The 16,501-nt window shown below is 34.1% G+C and overlaps 2 protein-coding genes and 2 pseudogenes across 5 annotated transcripts; 1 reads left to right on the top strand and 3 right to left on the bottom strand.

Annotated features, from left to right (window-relative positions):
- Positions 1-218: 218 nt before the first annotated feature.
- LOC143565351 (uncharacterized) lies at positions 219-1,218 on the bottom strand. Its single transcript, XM_077052342.1, has 2 exons — positions 1,213-1,218; positions 219-998 (listed from the first exon to the last, which is right to left on the bottom strand). The coding sequence occupies exons 1-2, from the start codon at positions 1,216-1,218 to the stop codon at positions 219-221; spliced, it is 786 nt and encodes a 261-aa protein (XP_076908457.1).
- Positions 1,219-1,403: 185 nt separating this feature from the next.
- Positions 1,404-3,361, bottom strand: LOC143565333 (protein CHUP1, chloroplastic-like). 2 transcript variants are annotated; one of them, XM_077052328.1, is made up of 4 exons: positions 2,988-3,361; positions 2,662-2,861; positions 2,515-2,582; positions 1,404-2,184 (listed from the first exon to the last, which is right to left on the bottom strand). In XM_077052328.1, the coding sequence occupies exons 2-4, from the start codon at positions 2,807-2,809 to the stop codon at positions 1,510-1,512; spliced, it is 891 nt and encodes a 296-aa protein (XP_076908443.1). In that variant the 5' UTR covers positions 2,810-2,861; positions 2,988-3,361; the 3' UTR covers positions 1,404-1,509. The 2 variants fall into 2 exon arrangements, with proteins under 2 accessions (XP_076908443.1, XP_076908442.1); XM_077052327.1 differs by having other exon boundaries at positions 2,662-3,361.
- A 1,217-nt stretch (positions 3,362-4,578) lies between these two features.
- LOC143565341 (uncharacterized) lies at positions 4,579-8,328 on the top strand (annotated as a pseudogene). The gene is made up of 15 exons (XR_013141050.1): positions 4,579-5,235; positions 5,312-5,367; positions 5,851-5,909; positions 6,009-6,080; positions 6,177-6,260; positions 6,338-6,444; positions 6,538-6,600; positions 6,689-6,769; positions 6,855-6,920; positions 7,001-7,156; positions 7,349-7,426; positions 7,502-7,540; positions 7,714-7,796; positions 7,885-7,957; positions 8,021-8,328. The product of XR_013141050.1 is annotated as an uncharacterized LOC143565341 (transcript).
- Positions 8,329-10,011: 1,683 nt separating this feature from the next.
- LOC143565340 (uncharacterized) lies at positions 10,012-14,858 on the bottom strand (annotated as a pseudogene). Its single transcript, XR_013141049.1, has 11 exons — positions 14,704-14,858; positions 14,537-14,630; positions 13,898-13,973; positions 13,416-13,702; positions 13,199-13,332; positions 12,868-13,045; positions 12,624-12,778; positions 12,322-12,531; positions 11,234-11,581; positions 10,422-10,548; positions 10,012-10,319 (listed from the first exon to the last, which is right to left on the bottom strand). The product of XR_013141049.1 is annotated as an uncharacterized LOC143565340 (transcript).
- Positions 14,859-16,501: the final 1,643 nt, after the last annotated feature.

Here is a 16,501-nt window from a genome sequence, read left to right as displayed (position 1 = left end):
TGTCAGGTTGACAAGGTCAAACTTAATAAACCCTTACACAAGTGATATATGATATATGTATCCTTAAAAAAAGTAACATCCTAAAACCATTGCATAGTAAATCATTTGTAACAAAATCCAACTTTTTAAGATGTATTTCTTTCTTTCTTTTTTGTATATGTTTTATGTTAACACTTCACTATACAAAACATTTTACTACTTGAAAAAAAGATACACGATCAAAAAAACATAAGCGACGGGGATCTTCTATGAGAATCTTTCAAAGCTTCTGCATATTTCACTAACTCGGATTTTTGACCACCCATAGATGACGAACGCGACCGACAACCACCACTACCACTACCACCACAGACGTCGTCCTTTACAATGGGGTCAGTATTATAAAAGCTTGAATCACTATGCCTATGCCTTAACTTTTTAGACCCGCCTGTCGACATTCTCGACCTTTGATTATCCGGAGACCAACAAGAATTCACGTCATCACCACCTGATTCAGATCTCCCTCTACTATGAATTCGACGATGATTTTCTTTATCTCTGTCTTTATCTTTATCTTTTCCTCTTAATATTCGCATGAGTTTTCCAAAAAACTTATTATTTTTATGAGGTAACCAATCATCGGTAAATGATTCATCAAACTCACTAGAATCCATGTTGATTGAAGCTTGAGAATTTGACCTTGACCATTGATAGGAGTCGATTTCTTGTAAATTGATCAAACTTTCGCCGCCATCTTCTTTGTTTGCGTATTCGAGGATAAGTTGTTTTGCCTTATGTTCTGATTTGGGGCTTAAGTTTTTACTGAGGTCTTTAGCGGTTGTTTTACCGGGTCCTGGTTGGTAATTCCGAAGCTCGTATCGTAAACATGCGTTGATCCATCTGAGATAAACGAGTTCTTCAACATCGGCGCATCTGTCTGCTTGAAGTCGTTCGATTTCTTTTGATAAATCTTCATTTTGTTTCTTTAAGTTTTCACTCTCTTCTTTTAGTTTCTCGCCCTACGAATTTAATCAATACACAATCCGTGAGAAATGATTAGTGAATAATGGATTGTGCTAAACATACCTTGAGGACCCAAGTTCCTCATTTTACTTGTTGTACCACTCTTGTCACATGATATTAATACTCTTTTTTTCATACTAAAAAGGACAAGTGTATAAGGTTATTTGGCTTGTATGATATGTTGATAAGGTTATATACGAGCTTTTATACCACCATATAACTTTGTTGAAACTAATAGATGTGATAGTGATTTGTTGTGTTACGATCAATATAACCTCATACGGTCAGTCATTAAAAGTCATACATGTCTTATTATCTTGTATGACCTATATGATATGACTGGCATATTGGTGTGCCAATTTATAGGCCGTATAACTTTACTAGAAACTGATTGACGTGAGAAAAAGTCATACGACCTTGTAATCTTAGCCAACCCAAATAATATCTTTGATTTGATGTTTTCATGGGCATGAGAAAATTTTAGAAGGCAACGCATGTTTAGCCAAACTATATAAACGTGTCAAATAAAAGAATTAATGTGCTTACTTCGGCATCTTCTAACACAGATGTAGCCATGATTTGAACACAATCTAACCTATGATCCAAATCCTCCTTTTCTAACTGCAAATCATGGTTCGATTTTCTTAATTCTGCAACTTCAACTTCTAAACCCTTTATTTTTTGCAGCTCTAATTCGACTTGTGAATCAATCCTGGCATATTTATTTTCATCTTCTTGCATCTTTTGAACCCGTTGATGGAATTCCAATATTTGTTTCTTATTCTCTTCGCCTTCTGATTTAAGCTTCTTTTTCAACATCTTTATTTTGGCTCGTGCGTCGTCAAGTTCTGTTACAAGTTTCTTATTATCAGCCATTTGTGCCTCTAGCCTCTTGTTATCTGCTTGTAATGACTCGATCTTTAGTTCAAAAAGTTTAGCTTCCATATTATTCAATTTTACATGGTTTTGAAGCTCCATGACTACAGTTTCTTGCTCTTTTAGACCATAGAATTCGAGTAACTTAATCTCCAAATTACTTTCTCTCTCTTTAAGGTTTTTTACCGTGTTTCTTAAACTCTTGAGCTCTTGTTCATGGGTGTCTTTTTCTGCACACGAATATTCTTTTGGTGATTCATTATTTGCTCTTACAAATTCGGTATTGTTTGAGTAATGCAATTCCTCCTACACCATATCAAAATCAAGTTTCTTTAAAAACAAGAGTTAAGATTACATGTCAAACAGGATGACCAAAGATTCCTTGTGGAAGAAGGAACAAATTGCTCAATTTGCAAGCAATAACATGTCATGTATGAATCAAACATTATCTTTCATGCCACAAAAAGATATCCTTCACCCTCAATTTCCATAAAAAAACATTGCATTAAAATATTTAATGATATTTAAAATGTTGAGTTTCTTCATAAGATTGTATTTGGTATCATAATTAAAGAATCTTGTATGATCAAAACATATTAACCTTGTGACAAATCCGTTTTGAGGATAGATTCTTACATGTTTATCCTTTGCGAGAGGATCAAAACGGAGATGATTGCTTCTCGAATTCATCTGTTCGTTGCAATCTGACCACAAATGACAAATTCATAATAATAACATGGACACATGTTTTTTCTAATCAATATACAATAAAACAACACGAACCTGAACGTGTTCGAGTATCATCCGGGGATATAGAAGCCTTCAATCTTTTGTTTATAATCAAAGAATAAAGAACTCCACCAAAAGACAACGCTATAGCCACCCCAAATTTAAATATCACCGGAGTAATATCTCGGTTTTCATTCCCCATTTTCTAAATAAATAAAATTTCACCATTAAGGCATGTTCTTGATAATCATCATCTTTTATCTATTCATCCTGAAAATTAACAAGTTATAAGCATGACCCATTTTATAAAAACGATGAATTAGCAAAACCCTTGATTGGTTTTGCACGTAAATGCATATATGATGTTAATTTGATGAAACAAAATTGAAGAAAACTTACAGAGGGAGAGCTGATTCTTGAAGAGATTGTTTTTTTTTTTTTGGTGAAGAATCAGTTCCTTCTTCAAATTGGGCCGACCGATAACGGTTGATATATGAAATGGGGTTTTTAATATTTAAACGAAACTCCAAAGTAATTATTTAATGTAGAAACGGTATACGTTTGAACATGTGGATTATATTTGGTGTTATATGTTTCATGTAGATGTTGTGCCTTTTTTTATTCTTTTGGAATTTGGATGAGTTTGTTCTTGAAGTATCGGATGCCTAAGTTAGGTTTTAAACGTATGGTGAAGAGAATGGCTTTTAATTGAGTTTGGCTATGTTAGTTATATTTTCACAATTTTATGTTTATATGATCTACCACTTGTAATATATATACTATGATGTATATTGTATCTTTTTTTTATATATATGTAAACTCAATTCACTTCTTGTCTGACTTTTAAATAAACGTAAATATTATATTAGAAGGGAATTACTTCACGTTTAAGCATGTTATCTTTTATCCCCTTGAGTGTGTAATACATTTTTCATAAACTTCCTAAGGATTTGGTGAAGTGTGAATATGATTTACAACATTTTTTAAGGGAAATTCTCCAAAATAATCTAAGCGGAAAGATAGATTTCATAAACACCTCACTCTTTTAAAAAATGGCTAAACTGTCCCGTCCCATTCTCATATTCACAATGAGATTCAACGTCGAATAAAGAATTGCCACGTGGCTTCAAATCTCATCGTCACGATAAAATTGATCTCAATCAATATGTACCGGGAAATGTTTTCCTTGGAAATTTTCAAAATGGTGGTTCATTTTTGGATCACTCTTCCCGTTTGGCTTATTTTAAGATTTTTTCCCCATTTTTAATCTTTTTCAATACATATTAGAACTTAGAAGTATGTCATATTTCAACATATTTTGAGCCCAACTTATTATTATTATTATTATTATTATTATTATTATTATTATTACATTCAACAACGATAAGACAAAGAACAACAATGAAAGTAATGGGTTATTACAAGTGACAAACATAACCCGAACCAACATATGCTCATATGAAATCGAAATTGAAAGTACGATTAAGTTTTTTCGAAAAGTAAAAAAGAAGTTAAACTATGATTCCATAAATTGACTCCCTCGAGAGTTTCCAAATGCCTAAGCCACACAGTCAATCATAAGAGTAAGAGAGAGTAAACATGTTCCTCTTTTTTGCGGGTTCTTCAGAGCCAAAAAACAATCCAAGATAAGGTGCTAAGTTAGTTTTCATAAGTGATACTTGAAAAGCCATGAATAAGTTAGTTTTCATAAGTGATACTTGTTCCTTGCAACATCGAAGGAAAGCCATCACTTTAGGGTTTTTTTGGGTGGAGAAAGCACCTCACTACGCATGGTCTTAGAATCTAAAATCCATACGCTCGCTATCAATGACTTTTTTATTAGAAAATATAAATATTTTATCAATCTCAAAACCAACAACAATTAAAAATAAAAAGAAATTTATCATTTAAAAAAATAAACATTGGGCCTTTGTCGATTAACTTCTCTGATAATCGGAATCAATGTCTCCGATCAATCACTCCTCCTTCCTTTTTGAAATTGGCGCGTCTTCTTCCTTAAAAGCCTTCATCCTCCCAGTCTCATAAACCCTGAAAGAACCCCTTTGTTCATTAACCCATGGGTCCATTTCAAACCCTTTACACTCGCACCTTAACCACCCTCATCAAGCCCTTCCAAATCCCCAACCTTTACAAAACCTTCCACTTCACTCTCTCCACCGTCTACGACCCGCATTCCGGCCGTCTCGTAACCCAAGCACTACCCGACCCGAACCAACAACCCGACAACAGACAACCCAATTCAGACTACACCAACGCCCTCCAAGACGACAGGTCATACGGGTCTGTATTGAAAACCGGATACGGAACTAATAATATTATTATTAAGAAGAGTAGTAGTAGTAGTAGTAAGAGTAAAAGCAAGAGTATTTGGGTTTGTTCTGAGTGCGGGTACTCTGATGGGAAGTGGTGGGGGAAATGCAGGGAGTGTAATCATTATAATACCATGAAGGAGTTGAAGGAGTTTCATGACAGTGGGAAGGCGACCGGGTTTCAGGTGTCGGAGAAGGTTACGCGGTCGTGGCTGCCGAAAGAGGGCGCTGAGGCGGGTCCGTTGAGGTTAACGGATGTTAACCGAGGGGTTAATCACTCGGATTGGCGGTTTCCATTGTAAGTTTGTTTGGTTTTTGTTTTGTACTAGGTTTTGATTGTGTTTTTATGTTTATGTGTTTTTTTTAATGTTTAGAACTGGATTGTTTGGAGATGAAGTATCTAGGGTTCTTGGTGGTGGTTTAGTACCAGGTATGCGATTAGGGGTGTTAATTTCTGTTTTGAGGGTTTGGGTTTAGTATAAACGGATTTGGGTCAAACCTATTTAGCTATGCGGGTCATGCTCGTTTCAACTCGGCAGGTTCATTAGATTTTTTAATGCGAATATCGTCATAAATTAACCTGGTTGGGTAATTTATGTCAAAACTTAAAAAGAATTAACATAAGGTTATATTATTAAAATGTAATTTTTTGATATACATTAGTGTATTTTGTTGTAAATTTTTTAATTTTGAAGTACTAATATGAAAAAAAGTTCGGGGAAAATGGGTTGTGTTTGTGTCAATTTGCGAATATATGTGCCGTGTTTGGCTTCATACGTTTGACACGGTTTTCGGGTTCGGGTCAAATATTCGGGTCTGTGTGGGGTTGACTTGCTAACCCGCAGAAACAATAATTTACACAATAAGCTATTTTACACTCATATATTGCGGGGGTATTTTTGTCATTTTGCAGGTTCTTTGGTTTTGGTTGGTGGTGATCCGGGTGTCGGAAAGAGTACACTAATGTTGCAGGTATTTTGGATATCATGGCCTTTAGTTAATCTGCACAAAACTTATAATTTGTTTTCTATGAATATAACTCTTTGTAATATTATTATTTAAACATGATAGGTTGCAGCAGTTATAGCAGAAGGACAAGAGCTCGGTAAACCGGCCCCGGTGCTTTATGTATCAGGTGAAGAGGTATAACAATAGTTAATCCACTTTCATTGTTAATATTAAAATTTATATTCATTACACACTTAGATTTATAACATTTTTAAAAGTCTTTTAATACAGAGTGTAGAACAAATCGGGAACCGAGCAGATCGTATGGAAATCAACGCAGAAGAGTTGTTCTTATATTCAAGTACTGACATAGAGGTGCTTGTTTTGTTTTGTAGTTTTATAAATTAGATGGTAATGAACATATTTTATAACTTAACTAATTATGATTTCAGGATATTTTGGTAAAAGCTCAAGCGCTCTCGCCACGTGCTCTAATAGTTGATTCTATTCAAACGGTTCATCTAGGGGGAGTTCCGGTAGCGCGGGAGGTATCTACCAGGTTAGTTTTTTTTTGTTTTGTTTGATTTTATTTTATTAAATAAAACTTGAAATTCATTTTGGTAGATATGATGTGGATTTTAAATGTTTACAGGTTAAAGAATGTACTGCTGCTTTGCTTCGATTTGCCAAGAAAACAGACGTACCTGTATTTTTGGTGTGTATAAAAAACGAGCCTTTTATACTCGTTTATTGACTATTAATTTGTTATTTTGGATTGAAAAATCTATTTGGATTTGGGTCAGATTGGGCACGTAACAAAGTCGGGAGACATAGCTGGACCGCGTGTATTGGAGCATATTGTTGATGCAGTGTTATATATGGAAGTTGGTACTCTTTTGCTTTACAATTTTTATGAAGTATTTATAAAAATAATATGTTTTGTTATAATGATATTTTATGATTATACAGGGGGAGCAGTATTCCTCTCACCGTCTTCTTCGTGCATTCAAGAACCGTTTTGGATCCACTGACGAGGTATTTTTCTTTTATTCTTCTTATAAAATCAAGTATATTTGGGTAGTTGAGAATTAGTTATGTTTTGCTTTAATTTTCAGCTCGGTGTGTTTGAAATGATGCCATGTGGACTACAAGCTGTCAAGAATCCGAGTGAGATTTTCTTGAGTGAGGAACGTTCGGATTCGGAATTCTTGGCAGGTCTGGCAATTGCTGTAGTTATGGATGGGTCCCGCACGTTTGTCGTTGAAATTCAGGTGCTTTTTGTTTAATTTCTTGAATTCTGTTTTAAATGTCGATCGTGTCGGATTGTGGGTTGGTTGGTTGAATTGCTCCCAAACATGATATTTTTTATTAAACTGGTCAAAACAAACACAGCCCACTAAAATAAACAGGTCATCCTACAAAAAGTAATCATTTAACTTAAGTTTAGAAGAATTTATTTGCAGGCGCTATGTGCAGCCGGGTCCTCTCTCTCTAGGCAAGTGAATGGGGTTCAAGCAGGTCGAGCTGATATGATTATTGCTGTAAGTAATCATTAGAAATAATCCTTTTCAAATTTAATGAAAATCTATTACTATTTTATTTCTTTTTTTATTTAGGTTCTTATGAAGCAAGCCGGTCTCAAGCTCCAATCAAATGTAAGTTGCAGTTTCTTTTAATCTGCTTCAAGGAAAATGGCTCATAGTTTTTCTTATTTTTATTATTATTATTATTATTATTATTATTATTATTATTATTATTATTATTATTATTATTATTATTATTATTATTATTATTATTATATTAGCTAAATATTGGTTGTAAATTACAGTCGATCTTCTTGAATGTTGTTAGCGGGGCTACTCTAACCGAAACTGCTGGTGATTTGGCAGTTGCGGCAGCAATATGTAGCAGGTATGTTGTATAATGTATAGTTTTATATTGTTATAAATTCAATATGAAAAATGATGTGTTTTAAATTCATTGTGTTTGAGGGCCCTAGTTTTCTTGAGTTTCCTATCCCAAGCAATGTGGCATTTATTGGAGAACTCGGGCTTGGTGGCGAGCTTCGTATGGTAAGATATTGATTAATTTTTATTTGGTGAAATAAACACGTGTACTGACGTTGGTAATTGTAGGTACCAAAAATGGAGAAGAGGGTGAGTACAGTGGCAAAACTTGGCTATAAAATGTGTGTTGTGCCGGTGCAGACTGTGAAGTTGTTGAAAGGGTTAGATTTTGGAGAAATGGAGGTTTTGGGGTGCAAAGATTTAAAAGATGTTATAAACAGTGTGTTTGTAACAACTTGAGAGCTTCAAGTGATGTTTTTTTGGATCATATTTGTACAGAGTGCCATTTGAACACTTCTTTTAAGAAAGTTGTACTGTCTTTAAGGAGACAAATGGTTGATGTTTTTGGGATGTAAACAATCTGGTTTTTATGAGAAATTGCATATCATGTGACAAACGTATTTAGTGTTTCATATTTGATTGTTTTACTTGTTTTGTTCCCATTTAGTTATTAATAGTAGTGTTGAGATACTGTACAATAATGCCTTAACGTATGATATGTACGTGAGACGCTCAAATGCAAAAAACAAAGGCAAGAATACTAAAACGCTCAGCCGAAAACCTAAAACACTCAGCCAAAAACTAAAACGCTCAAAAACGGGTTTTGTGAAAAAAAAATTGATCGATTAATTGGGTATGTATTGATGATTCCAAGACGTTGAGATATGATTTTATGAATCAATTTCGTGAATATATGTATTCTTGTACGTTAAAGTACGTTAAGGATTATTGTATTGCATCTTTTCTCATTAATAGTATACTCATTGTTTTATTTCAAGTGTTAAAACTCAGGTTTTAGGTTGTTAATAAACCGTTTAGATCCAAAACAAATTGGTCAGTTTGAGATTCAAATGGTTACAAACTTTAAACATATAGTTATTTCTTTATTATTTTTTCTTTTTTGAACGGCATCTTTTCTTTGTGTTTAGATACATCTGTTTAAATTACCGTACTTCCTAAATTAGAGAGTCCCATTTCATTTTTGGATTGTATATATAATCAATAAAAATATAAACCTTGTAAAACTTACAATACATTTTTTTTTCAATTTTTAGATTATATATATTTATATATATAGGGTTTGAATCAAATACAAATGGAATTAACATATTAAACGTGAGAATCAGGTAGAATCTTTATATATACAAGTAGAGTAATTATGTAATTACATCATAGAGTAATTACGTAATTACTCTACTAGTATATATATTTACTCTACTTGATTCTCAGGTAGCATGTTCATTTCATTTGTACGTTAACTTTCTCCAATATATATAATCAATAATCATTTTAACCTATTATAATATATATAGGGAAGAGTTAATATACATATACAAATGAGAATCAAGTAGAGTAATTATATATAAAAGTAGAATAATTACGTAATTACATCATAGGGTAATTATGTAATTACTATACTTGTATATATAACTAATGTACTTGATTATCATAATTAGCACGTTAATTTCATTTGTATTTGAACCAAACTATATATATGTATATATTAAAAAGCAACTTTGCTATGTGAGTGTAAAAACACTATTCATCAAAAGTAGTTTCTATGCATCATGTATAACCCTTTTGATGCAAGTGTGTAATACTTTTTTTCTCTATCCACACCGTAATCATGCTACTAGCGTTTATAGATGACTCTTCGATCATATAATTTATCAATCAATCATATTATTTATGTAATTTTAGGAAATCTGAAGTTTAATTACCTAAACAACCACGCATTGGCCAATACTAATTCATACTATTGCGTAAGCGTAATGGTTTTGCTTATTTATAATTGCATAACGCAACACGTACTTTTTTTATATAGTTTCGAAGACATTCTAATGCACCGGATACACATGTTTTGGCGCCAGTCACATGCCACATCACGCGCCATGTCATCAATAATTAACGAAGTTAACTGGGATTGTTATTGGTAACAAAACTGATAGTTGGGATTGTTACCGGTCACATTGTTAGTTGGGATTATTATTTGCCAATAGTTGATAGTTTGGATTATTAATATCCAATTTTCCACTAAATATAACATAAAACATACCTGTGTTATATTTATGTTCTAAATATAACATAAATCATACAAAACTGATTATGATATACATCTTCCTTATCAAGGTTCATCAAAGATGGAGTTCAGAACAACTCTTATACATAGCACCGAGTTTCAAGAATCCCCAAAACAAAACAGAAAAAAACTTGACTTAGTGTCGAAAATGCCTCACGCCGGTAAACAAAAGCGAAACATTGTATTTATTACAACAATCGATCGCATCTTTATCTCTTATGCTACCACCTGGCTCAGCAATCACACCAATCCCACTTTCACATGCTTCCTCTACCGCATCTTTCCATGCTGTTTGACATAACATTCACCAATTTAAAATATATAAAATCATGCTACTAAGCTGAATAATAAAATGAGATTGGTTGGGTAACTAATTAGTTAGTTAATTACCGAAGGGGAAAAATGCATCGCTAGCCAAAGCAGCTCCTTTGACCTCGTCTCCGGCTTTCCTTATAGCTATTCTTAAACTATCCACACGATTCGGTTGTCCACTTCCCATTCCTAACATACAGTTATTCTGCCACAAGATTACCATAATTACAGTAATGTCCTTAATGACATTCACCCGAATTTGGGCATTCCCTTCAACCCCAAAGCCTAACAACGTAAATGCACTTGATATTTTTGAGGAAGACAAAAATACCCTTTTACCCATCATTGAGTGTTAAAAAAACTAGGGTGTTGTTTGGTCTTTTTACAATATCTGAGCATATTTTTGGGCGGATTTATTATTAAACGAAACATGATACCTACTTGGTGTAGAGGTGTGCATGAAACCAAGCTAACTGACAGTAACCGAAATTACCGGCTTGTAACCAAACTGAACCCAACCCAAAATCAATGCTTTTATGTTTGCCAAAAATCAAATTCCCGGTTCGGTTTCAGTTTGTAAATGTACCGAAAACCAAAAAAGACCGTGAAAACCAAACCAACTTTCATAACCAAACTGAACACATAAATACATAATTATCATTTAACAACAAAAACTCAGGCCCAAATACATCATTTCGGGCCTTTTTTCCGACCCAAATGAAACTGAATCCATTGTAAAAAGCATGAAACCGAACCATTTTAAAAGAGCTCAAAAATTCTGTTCAGTTTGAGCCCAAAACTAACCCAAACTGACACACGCCTACTAGAGGGGCCCACACACAACACCAAAAAAAATATTAAGACAATTGCAATGATACTATCATACTAACCTTCGCGATTACAATGGCGTTGCTTTTAACGTGTTTCACACACAACCATGCAAATTTTGCATCACTAAGCTCCTTTTCTTCTGGTGATTTTTCAGAAACTAAATCAAATTTAATTTCTTCTGGTGTTAAATCATCTGAATCCTGAGCTAGCCAACCCCCGCCCACTTGTCTAAGTGATAACTTCCCTCTACTATTTTTCTTTGCTTCAAGAATCCTCAAAGTCTTTGACTTTCCACGTAGGATTTCAAGACCTTTTTGACTATAACCAGGAGCAACAACAATTTCATAAAACATACGGGTTTCACCGTCTGTCGGGCTTCTAAATTCACGAATATCCCTAGCAAGTGCCTTTGTTCCAAAATCATATTTACAAGAGTTAGTTACACTTAAATGCACCTTTTACTAAGGTTACTTGCATATGATTGTAGGAAATGACAAGAAAGAACCATTTTGGGATATAAAGACTAAAAAGGTAAAAGTTACTAGGCCTGTAAAATGAACCAAACAGTTAGTGAACTGTTTGCCGAGAAGTTCGTTTACGTTCATTATGTTTGTTAGCTTACATCCGTTTAAGTTTGTTCGTTTACGTTCGTTAATATATTCATTTGAAGTTTTTAGGTTCATTACAATTTAGTCTAGCTTTAGAAATTAAAATATTACCCATTACAAACAAGTCTAGTGTTATTAACTTTTTAGATCCAACACATTGTTGTTCACATTTACTTTTAGTTGGTGTTAGCTCAGCTATGTTCGTTTATCTGCGTTCATTTATGTTCTTTCATTAACGTTCGTTTATATTACTAACGAACAAATATAAAAGAGCACGAACAAGAAAACCTTGTTCGTTTAATTGCTCGTGTTCGATCGTTCACTTAAAGTTAAACAAACGAACAATCGAATATGCTCCTTTAGTGCTCGTTGGGTTCATTTAAAAGCCTAACAAGGTTACTTGCAACTTGCGTGCAATTGTAAAAAAACAAAAAGTGAACCATAATTTTTAGACACAATGACAAAAAAGTGCAAGTTACTAAATAAGTCGATGACATGGCATATTCAAGAAATTATAGCATTGATAAATTTCAACTAACCTCATCAACTTCTCTGTTGAAGGCAACTATACCACCAAATGCACTTACAGGATCAGCTTTTACAGCTAATCTATAAGCTTCAATTAGATCATCACGAGAAGCAACCCCGCACGGGTTTGTGTGCTTTACAACAACACAAGTTGGGTTCTCAAATTCACAAACACAATTCCAAGCTGCATCAGCATCTAAATAGTTATTATATGACATTTCCTGCACAAGGAAAGGTTTTATTACATTAATCTTCAATAACATTAATATTTTGGTCAATATTTGAACTAATAAACTGAATACTATAAACTCACTTTCCCATGGTGTTGAATAGCTGTTGCAATACCACCACCATTAACTTCTGACAAGCTGCTGTCAGTGTAAAATGCAGCCTGCTGATGTGGGTTTTCTCCATACCGAAGTGAACTTTTAAGTGAAAGTGGCACTGTGAAGCTAGGTGGAAATTTATCTTCCAACAATAATAAGATAACAGTAAGTTTTCTTGTACTAATAAAGATAATCGAAAACTTGTTAAATTAATATTTTTTGGTGAAGTACCTCCTTCAGTTTGCTTCCACAACCACTCAGACACTGCAGAATCATACGCTGCGACATGTTGGAAAGCTTTCCATGCAAGTTTCCTTCAAAAATGTTGGTCATCTTTGTTTCCTTTGAGGAATTCTAGGAGTAGAGGGTAGTCTAGGAAATCAACAACTACCAACACATCCTTGTGATTCTGTTCAAAAAAGTTTAAATACAAGAAAAACATTTATTAAGAAGCAAAAAATCATTTATTAAGAAGTCATTGCATTTCTTATTAAACATTATATATTTAGTACATAATTTATTTTAAAATTTTAAACTAACAAACTTTAGTTAGAACAATAACCTTGGCTGCAGCTCTTATCATTGTAGGGCCACCGATATCAATGTTCTCAATCCCATCGTCAAATGAAATTCCATTTGCAGAGGTAACTTTTTCATAAAAGGGATATAAATTCACCACCACCAGTTCAAATGTACCTATAATAACGCTTAAAAGTTGATTAAATGTATATGCATTGCATTTGAAACCATTCAACAGGAATATCAATTATGTAGCTTACCGATGCTGTGTTTTTCTAGTGCTTCCATGTGATGGCTTTGGTCTCTTCTGGCAAGAATACCTCCGTGCACATTAGGATGTAAAGTCTTTACACGACCATCAAGCTGCAAAAGATGGAAAAGGGAACTAACATTAGAACTCACCTGTAACCATATGAAATACGCATTTTTTGATGCTTTGGTGATTTTTACCATTTCAGGAAACTTGGTAAGTTCTTCTACTTTTGTAACGGCAATTCCAGCTTTTTCCAAAGCGGACGCTGTTCCTCCAGTCGACACAATTGTATATCTGCAGGTTCAGGTCAAAGACTTCACAATTTTGACTTAAAAAACTTGACTTCACATATTTGAGTGAACAAGTTTGACTTAATAAAACAGCTTACAGTTAAGCAGCCAAATCTATATCAATTTTCTTAAATCTAGAGCTTAAATGCAGCGTGAATGGACGAAAACAACTTCTATAAAAGAATGAGTAGTGCTTTACCCTAATTCTTGAAGTCCAGCAGCAAGAAGATCCAAATCCTTCTTGTCTGACAACGAAATTAAGGCCTGCTTACTTGCTGAAAATTAGTAAACATAAGTAAGATGACAATCAAAATGAGTTAGGTATAAAGATGATAGTATGACTGACTATGAAGTCCAATTGCATGTCCAAAATGAGTTCGGTTTGCGTCGGTTTTGAGTTAAAAACCGAACCAAAAACCGAAACTTTGATTTTTGAAATTTTAAAAACCATTCGGTTTTGTTTTTTCAGTTTGATTCGGCCTCGGTTCTTTCAGTTTTGCCATTTGAGCTAAAAAAAAAACTTAGTCCAAAAAAATGAAATTGGACCTAAATCATTTTGTTAATTATTAACTAACTGATTATTATACTTTTAAGCTAAAATATCTGTATTACATAATTATTAAATTCTTAAGTTACTTTAAATAAAACATTGAAAAATAAAAATTCAGTTTCTTTGGTTTTAATTACATGTCCGGTTCGGCTTTTACAAAAACATAAAACGAACCCGTCGGTTTTCGCTTAGGTTTTTTCAGTTTCAGTAATTTCAAAGTAAACGTTCAATTTTATAAAACGTCAGTTCATTTCATGCACTAATTAAATCAAAATTAATGTTCAGTACCGTTTAAAGAATCGGTAGAGGCAGCCATGGTTTCAGCAGCTTCAGTTGTGGCTTTGTTACGGTAACAATTCAATCGAAATGGATATGTTACAAGCTGGATTTAATAAACGTATTGTGAGTTGCAAAATGTAATGAAATAATTAAAAGCGTAAGAGTTACGAACGAACCTGCTGAGAGGAAAAATTGCAGTTTCTGAGAGAGTCGGAGAGGCGAGAATTAGTTAGCCGGAAATGAAAAGTTATCGCCGGAGAAGTACGGCTGATTGCGGTGGTAGAAGAGGTGTACGGAGCTCCAAACCTCAGCAGCATCTTTGTGAGGGTTTTGAGTTATGGGCGGGTGTACGGTAATTAAAGGTGAAGTGGGTAAAAGCAAAGCCCATTAAGTACTTACTTGGGCTGGACTGATAAGTACTTACAAGGCCTGTGTTTTCATCTGAGTGTATTATACAGTTGACTTCGAGTTTGTTATAGATTTTAACTACACGGAAACGTCTCATTCATCATTTTTTTTCGTAGTCTCCTAACACCATGAAAATCAGTTAGCAACCGTGAGAGGGGCGGGCGGTGGAGGTGGTGGTGTTCCCATTTGGCCCCGTTTTTTCCCCACCTCTCCACGGACTTGCACTATGTGTGCTCAGTGCACTTATACAAGCGTTTTAAAAGCGATGAAGGAAAAATACTAAAACAAGTTTGGATGGAAACAAATAAAATGTTTAGTTATATTTTGAATTTTATTTAAAACTACTCATCTTTTTGAGATCCACTAGTACAATGAGTAAATTTAAAAAAAATAACCGTTCTCCCTCGCACTTCACGATCGACTTGCATATCACCCCTCGTTAATTGATGCTATTTTGAACTTTTGGAACATCTTTACATGTATATAGTTGTTACAATATGTTTACTATTTTTTTGTATGATGATTTTATTATAATTACCTATTTAGTACATAACTAAATAGTACGATACATCAATACAAATTAACCATAAAAACTATCTTAAAAATAAAAAACACAGGGTCTTAAAAACTAGCCATTTTAAAACCATCTTCTTTCGTCATAATATGTCCCTTTGATTCCAACAATTTTCATCTCTTCATATTTGATGTTCTCGATCCTTAAACTCGATGTCCTGGTAGGTTTGGATAACTGACTTGTAAAATAATATCAAAATGTTGCAAAGATCCTAGGATGTAGTAAGTGGGGTCCTAGAGTATAAGCCTGGTGATTAGAAAACACGTCCTACATTTGACTCTATGCTCAAAATACATTAGATTTGTAAAACATGTGGAGATAACGTACATTTGAAATGAACATGTGTATCGGCATGTTCTTGCACATCATCAAGTACTGAAAGCAAAACAACATGTTCCTACATTGATCCATGTATATCAACATGCTTTATATTTGTATTTTCCTTAATGTGATCATGAGTATCAACCTAGACACGAGGTTAGTAGTACTTCGAAATAGGGTATTCTTGTTTTTCTAATCAATAAGATAAAGTGAAAAACTCATTAATTATTGGGTCGTTGGCAGACATGGTTCATCTAATGGTAATAAAGAGGATGACTACGTGGAACTATAGAATCACACAAAAGAAGTATAATTTAGTAGTGATAAAGTGTGTTTTGGGATTTCTTTTATCCAAGTTCCCATAATTTCATTATTAGACCACCCGTAGTAACAACGTTGAGGACGAAAACGCGAGGGTACACCCCCCCCGCGTTATATGAAATTGATTTTTGGCTGCGTTGTATACAAAACGCGGGGGTTGGCACACAAATCAAAAAAATAGCCGTTGGGTGGGTGGGTCTTGGAGCCGGTTTATGTTATTGTTATGGTGGTGGTGGGTGAGTTACAGATCGGAGAAGAAGGAGAAAAATGGTGGTGGTGGGTGGTGGTAGCGGGATCGCCGGTTAAATGCCAGTCGTCGGAGTTAGTGGCCGGCGAATTGAAGAAGACGA

The sequence above is a fragment of the Bidens hawaiensis genome, unplaced genomic scaffold, assembly GCF_021521415.1.
Source record: "Bidens hawaiensis isolate Kalapana, Puna unplaced genomic scaffold, B.hawaiensis_p1.1 tig00022321_1, whole genome shotgun sequence".
NCBI classification, from domain to species: Eukaryota; Viridiplantae; Streptophyta; class Magnoliopsida; order Asterales; family Asteraceae; genus Bidens; species Bidens hawaiensis.
This window is presented reverse-complemented; position numbering and strand designations above follow the sequence as displayed.